At 39.1% G+C, this 7,545-nt stretch overlaps 1 protein-coding gene across 1 annotated transcript in view; it reads left to right on the top strand.

Annotated features, from left to right (window-relative positions):
* The window catches only part of nptx1l (neuronal pentraxin 1 like), a 4,739-nt gene extending 3,125 nt beyond the window's left edge, over positions 1 to 1,614 (top strand). Inside the window, exon 5 of the mRNA XM_032537779.1 lies at positions 409 to 1,614. Within this exon, the coding sequence (XP_032393670.1) occupies positions 409 to 630 (222 nt within the window). The 3' untranslated portion in view covers positions 631 to 1,614. The remainder of the gene's footprint in view (positions 1 to 408) is intronic.
* The last annotated feature ends 5,931 nt before the right edge of the window (positions 1,615 to 7,545 follow it).

Genomic DNA, 7,545 nt, shown 5'->3' with positions numbered 1-7,545 from the left:
GTCTCCCAGCTAATCCTGTCTTGTACTGACCAAAGTTGGAGAAAGAGTTATCTAGCTGGTGTGATCTTACCTAGCTACTGCACATGTACAACTCCCAACAAAGATAGTAAAGAAGTGAGATGTCTCACTTTGTAGCTAAAACAGAGACCTAAACACACAGGTTGAAAACAGGATCTGCAGCAATGTGCAGTACAACAAAAATATGGTGTATTTTGAATATGAAACCATGTTAAATTATTCTGTTACAACCTCAAAATACAATTTTGAACCTGAAAAGAAGCATAATATGGTCTCTTTATTAAAAAATAAACTAAAAAAACCCAAGAGGCAATTTTTTTTCTTTCCATGAAGCAACTGGAGGAGAAAAATTATATCGTCCTTGATTAAATTAATTTGTCTTTTCCACAGGACATGCTGGGAGGAGGATTTGATGCCACACAAGCGTTTGTGGGAGACCTGGCAAATTTTCACATCTGGGATCGTAAACTATCTGTCGGAGAGATATACAATCTGGCGACGTGCAGCAGCAAGGCACAAGTGGGCAACGTTTTTGCATGGATGGAGACAAACCTTGATATTTACGGCGGTGCCTCAAAGTGGACATTTGAAGCTTGTCGCCAGCTCAACTGAACGGCAGGGAAGAGAATATCAACACATTTGTTAAAGCCACTCTGTTGTCACAGCATCGGTAAACTAATATGAAAGATCAGGATTAGTTCAATGAATAGCATCTGGATTTGTTATAGATATTTGAAAACATCATTTGTGGACACTTGATAGATTTTTTTACCAGATACTCATGTGGAACAGGTCACTGCAAATGGACACTTTTGGCATCCTGTGGTGCCCAAATGCACCATCAAGCCTAATTGTGGTTTGAAAAAAAGCAGCCGGAGTCCCGCTGCAGACAGCAGAGGATGCTCTCTGGAGACCAAATTGTCCAGCCAGCATCAAAAGTACAGTAGAAGGTCATGTAGTTTTTAGCCAACAGATGTCACGCAATTCAACAAAAAAGACTGACTTCTTCAAACGTCTTTTCTGTCTCGACTGCCAGGGATTTTCACTGTGAAAAAGGACAAGGTGGACTTCTTTAAAAGGAACGTGCTCTTCAAGGAGGTCAAGACAACATTGTTTCTCTCTCACTATTTGTTCTCTACCACCACCTTGCTTGACGTGATTTTGTGTAAAGAATGACTTATTTATTGCCAACATTCGAGCCTTCGAGTGCCTTGGGCTGTTGAAAAAAAAAAAAATCTCAGCACATTCATTATGATTTGCAGTGTTCGTTTATTTTACTGTTAACTAAGTTTGAAAAGAGGTGTTTCTTGTAAGACTCTGAATGGAAGTTGGATCAGAGTCTTCACTGTATATGGATCAGATTGTTTATTGTAAAATGCAATTCATTAACGATAATGACGCATTTTGCACTTCAATTGGAATGTTCTCTGTACAGTAACAGCATGTCTTCTGTAAATGCTGCGTCAGCATCTATGATCTTTGCTTTTACTATTGGACTTCTGGTTTGAGATTTTATACTGTATTGTTATATGCTTAAAGCATGGCAAGACGGAGAGATGAAAAAAATTATAGTTTTTGTAATAAATTGTGATATTTCAGACACACGTGTTCAATTTAGTCGAGAAATGTGCCCACTTTATGATCAAAAGATCTGATGAAATATGGACTCAATTTGCTACAATAAAAAAGGTCTAGAGTGCATTGGAAGTTTGCAAAACGGCAAAATAGCTGGTGAACACAGTGGAACATTTATTAGCTAAAGAGCCAGATATTTTTGTCAGGAGTTGGCGGAGACCAAAGTCAGAGCTAAAACCAGATTAGTCTTGCATTTCCAGACCGTCCTCCAAAGCGCTGCAGACGAGGGTCTGGCTTGTCCACACAGCATTCCGGATGGGAGAAAAACGTGTTCGGTTTTATTGGCATTTCTTTAAACAAAGGAAATCAATTGTCTTTGGGAGTCTAGCTAGCTGTCTGGATTTACCCTGCAGAGATCTGAGGAGCAGTTAACCATAGTCCTCAGAAATCGACCAGAGTTTAAAATTTCAACACAAACAAAGCGGAAGGTACCAGATATCCGGCCGAAAAGAGTGAAAACCGGCGGGAATTCTGGCGGCAACGGAGCAATCCTGGAAGTGGAATGTTGTGGATGTTGACTAAAACCAGAGTATTAGTCTTATATTCATTAGGTGTCCAGAAAAACGACTCCCAATAGATGATAATGTTGCTCCGTTTCTGCTGGGTGTGTAAATCAGGGGGTTGATGTAGAGACTCAATACGGGAAGCCAAAACATCTTGATTGCCCCCTGGTGGCTGGCAGCAGTACAGATCATAAATCCCACCCCCTCCATGTTAGCGGATGGGACATGAGCCAAAAAATCTAAGTAGCCAACACCTCAAATAGGTAGGTCTTATCACACCATTTTTTTCCAGTATACATTTTCTGATAGGTTTGGTTTTTAATAATAATTTGATGTTATTGAAATTAGGTAAAACATCATCATTGACAGCTATGATTAACTCACAATTGGTCGGGCAAGTGTATGGCCGGGACTTTGATAAGGCGGCTCCACCGTCCGATCACTATAGTCTGTCTCCAAAATTACAAGATGGCAGCACTTGAATCCGGGATATTTTGGCTTCATATATTTGTACAGTGGGAGGAGATGGACACGAGACGTCCATCTTTATATCAAGTCTATGGTGTAAATAAGAAACTGTTTGCTACAAAGTAAAAACCATAAAAGCCATAAAAACCTAAAAACGTGAAAATGTCAGTTTTTTTTATTTTTTTATTAATGGCTTGTTTGCGCTGGCCCATGGAGGCAAAAACTGAACTGAATATGTGTAGACAACAGTTACAATGACCACGAACTAAGGTCTACTGTCCAATCAACACAATTCATGCAGCCGTACATTTTTCTGGGAAGACTACAGTACGCCTGTGTGCCAGCAATACAGTAGCATCCTAAAATTAAAAGAAAGTTTCATCTCATTAAAAATCTTCCAGACAGTAAACATTGAGCAATTTCCACCTGTTTTAGCCTCAGTACTTGGTTAATATAAAACTGCTATACTGAAGAGTACCTCTAAGCTTGTTAGAGGTACAACAAGCTTAGAGGTTCATGTTCAAGATCATGCTCGTGCAAAGGACAGGAGAAAGGACATAACAATGTATTGGGAGCAACAGGGATGGTAATTCTGGCTCATGCTAACATTCTGAAGGAGCGCTGATGGGATATTTGTTTAGGAGTTGAGTTCAAATATCTAGGATTTTCCTGCAGAATTGCAAACTCCACCTTTAAATGGCTGTTGATCTTTCTTTACGTGGTTTTATCACAGCATATCACAAAATTCAGTATGACTGTTCAGGCATAAACATTAGTCTAGATTTGAGACACTAGACAGCAAAAAGAGTTAAGTGGTTTATTTTTTCATATAGCTTACACATGAGGGTATTTTATTGTGGTGAAATCCTATTTAGTCCAATTTAAATTATGGCAAATAGAAAAATCCCATAGCATAGTACAAATACTCCGAAACATCTAAATGTGCATTTGGGATTTGAACTTTTCATCCATGAGGAATGGATAAAGAATTAAGAAGGTGATCTTGCCTTTAAAAAAAACGCCATTTTTCTTCAATGAGATTCAATCTCAAGGTGGTAAAGATCACAAGAACTTCTTGAGGAGTGCACTGTAGATACACCAGCTTTAAAACCAGACATAAATCACTTCTGCAACGGAGTACTGATACACCCTTACACGTACACTGTAAGTACACACATTTTTACACACTACATAAATTGTAAATACACGCCATTTCGGTCAACAAAAGGTTGGTGTTAAGGGTCATACATCTCTATCGATGCAGTTTCTCTGTAAATGAATCAAAGCTGACTCCGCTCGCATTAGAGGGGATAGCAGGGTCTGAAGGTCTTTCCTTTATTGTTAGTGAGGTCACTCAGTCCCACCACAGTCGGGTCACATGTCCCGCAAATTGGTTTCTTTTCTCTACCTCTGAGGTTTTGGGACGTCTTTACATCAATAGGTTTTCCCCAGGCACCAGACGAACTTCAGCCCATACCTATCGCACAGCCATTACAGACGGCTAGTCTGACACATCTGGTGGTGGATGTCAGTGCAAATTATTTTAGTTGGTAAGCAAAAGTCATATAGAAACACAACTACATCTCCAGTCTGACAGACAGGTACAGACAGACGCACACATACACAGTATGATCTCTTCTTGAGTGGCCACTGGAGGCTGAGGAAGAAATTGACTTCCACAACCGCCAGGCCTTGTTGACCTCCAGTACAGACTACAATTGTCCAAATTGTTATCTCTCTTGACCTAAATCTTGCCCTATATCTTGTCAGGTATATTTCTGGCACAGCCAGACACTACAGCCTGTTGACCTATCCCCAGCTTTTCTCGGCCCTAATTGGTGTGTTCCTGCATGCACTCAGATTCAAATTAACTTAGAGGACGGGTCAAATATGAGATGAATTTTTATCCATCACATCTGGCTTCTCTTATTTCACTCTTTGTTTGAATAGTACATGACGTAAATTCATTAACAACTGTTTAAAAAAAAGAAGAAAAAAAAGAAAAAAAAAAAGAAGAAGCTTTTCCATAGAGAATTGTGCTACTGTCCTTGAAATTACTGAGCTGTTTTAGTGGAGCAGGTTTGTGAAAAACAACCCTTTGACTACATTAAGAAGACCATTAATTTGCTGCATGTCAAATCATTATTTAGTAACAGCAGACCGCTTTAAGATTTGCAGCTGGATTAGCCATTTCTTGGTGCTTAAAACACATGTAAACATGCAATGTTTTTCATATATTTAGTTTCTATTCACACACATCAGCAACTATACCTCTTCACACTGAACAGAAAAAATAAACGTAACAAGATCAGTAGGAGTCCTGTACAAAGTAAGACAGAAACACAAGTGTGTGGGTCTTTGTGATAAATGTTAACATCAGCATGCTAACATGCTCACAATGACAATATTAATATGCTGACGTTTTGGAGGGATATTGTTTACCATGGAGTATTTATCCAAGGTATTGGATGTCAGGAATCAAAGTTATCCAAATTAATGCTGAGGGGACCACAAATGTGTGTACCATATTTGATTTTAATATCCCATGATCCCATAGTTACTGAGCCATTTCACTGAAAAACATTGTCGACCTAATTGCTGCTAGCATGGCTAGAAATGTCTTTTATTTATCTTACTAAGACAGTGACATTTGAATGTAACAAAAGTGAACTGATAAATTCAAATAACATGAGATTTGAAGAAGCTCTCCCCTGATTTTACACATCGAAGTCTGTTTACAGGGTTCGGGAAGCACCACTGCATCAGTGAGGCTAAACTGCCTTAGTGTTGGTTGGGGCTGAAGCCTACGAGTTTGAAAATGACAATAACCTGGGGGTGTGGAGTGAGAAAGAAGTGCATTTATCAGACCTTTATACCACTAGGGGTGAAAAGAAATAAATAAATAAAAAAATCAATACAGCGTAGTATCACAATATTTTCGGTGGCAATACTGTAGCAATACACAGGCGCCAAGTATCAATCTTTCATTATATGTGTTGGTCAGTTTGTCTGCTTGACAATCTCATTTTTGCAGCAAATGGAAGTGATATGAACAAACAGAGGAAGGTATCTTTTTAGATAAAACAGATGTTGACAAAGTTTCCTTTGGGGACATCAATAGAAATTGGGAAAAAATTAGAAGTTGGAAAAAAGGTTGTAAATTGCAAAATATCGCTGAATATTGTAATATGTTTAAAATTGCAATAATATCGTATCGTAATATCGTTTTGTGATGATATTGTACAGGGAGGCGTCCGGTGATCCCCTCCCCTATGAACCACATGAACCCATGCAAAAAAGAAAACTTGAGGGACCAATCAAACCAATGTTGAGGTGGTTGTCTCTGTAGCAGTGGGACAGTAGAAAACCTTCCCTACCCACCAAGTCCTTACTGTGCTTTATAAGGCACACATGAATCGCTCATCAAGTAGCTGATGAAAAATTCATGACGATAGAATAGGAAAACAAAACTCTAGGTGGGCGTAAAACACATTTAACTGTCCCACTGAAGCTGAATAAAAGTCGGTTTTGCTGAAAAATGATAATACTGGTGACACAGGCAATCTGCTGATGAATGTTGTTCAGGGAAATGTGTTTTAATGGCAAATAAATTAACTGCACATATAGGAAAATGGTGATATCTGAGAGGTTGATTGCATCATTTGGGTGAACCATCAGTATCCTTTTATTGGATCATACGGCGTTTACTGCAAAAACACAGACATGATTTTCTTTTTTAGGATTTTTATCATTTGATAGGTCAGAGCTGGATGTCTTTTGTTTCACAATTTTGCATTGACACTGTGTCCATTCTACTCAATTCTGATCAAAAATCACATCTAATAGGTGCCATGAGTAATATCTTAATGCACCACTTAAATCTCGTTACAGTGAAGCTTGGATCCCCACTACTGCTGATGAACTCTTTAAACAAATATGGGATGGCATTGAAGGACCACACAAAAGGGACTTGCATAGTGAAACAGAATATACATGAGACACACATCTATCCATACTTGTCCTTAATCTCAGAGCTACTTCTGCAGCTGTCAGGGTCGTGCTCAACCCTCCATGCCACTGAATGAATAATTGATTTCTTCCCAACATGGGAAATTCCCTCTTCAGAGTATCAACCAATGAGCCTCAGACCAAATGTATGCAAAACATGTCCTTCCTCAAGGGAAATGCAAACACCAAGTCACACCACTGTTTGCTTAACGCTTCCTTGAAGTGTTTGCCAGATGAGTACGTATCAAATCATTTTTCAAGGGGAGAGATTATATTTGATTGTTGTAAGTGTAAACACTATAATCCTTCAGTTTTGTTTGTACTTTACACACTTATGAACTCCACAGAGCACACTTTGGATACATACAGAGCCACATCGGTATTGTGACAGGCAGCGTTGTGTCTGCTGGAGATTCATTGATGCACGGGAACTGGGGTGTTACAGTCTCCTGACAATCCAACACAACCACCAAAGTTTTACAGTTTAACAGGTTTTATTTACAACAAAAACACCCCAACAGTGCAACAGCCGATTCTTATTTTTATAACATTCTGGGAGTGTAAACTTGTGTTGTCACTGCATCGCCTATAAGAGCACTTTTTTTTCCTTCTTTTCTAATAGACGGCAGGGCGGATTAGTGGTGCATTTCAACACTTCCTGGCGGTCTTCCTTCCTTTGGCTCAATGCCCCTCTCTGCAGCTTGTTTCTGGTCACTTCTCCACACTAAATGGGCAAGACTTGTAGGCTAATTTACTCTCCAATGGTCAGATAAAATTTAGGATTATTGGTAAGAGATTAGTCTTCAGTGTCTAAGGGTAGTGCTGTCTGCCTGCAGCCATTGTGGACCCAGCACTGATAACAATATACAGAAGGGGATTGCATTTCAATACCTGTAATCTATATATTTTTAGA

The sequence above is a fragment of the Etheostoma spectabile genome, chromosome 15 (genome assembly GCF_008692095.1).
Source record: "Etheostoma spectabile isolate EspeVRDwgs_2016 chromosome 15, UIUC_Espe_1.0, whole genome shotgun sequence".
Lineage (NCBI taxonomy): Eukaryota > Metazoa > Chordata > Actinopteri > Perciformes > Percidae > Etheostoma > Etheostoma spectabile.
This window is presented reverse-complemented; position numbering and strand designations above follow the sequence as displayed.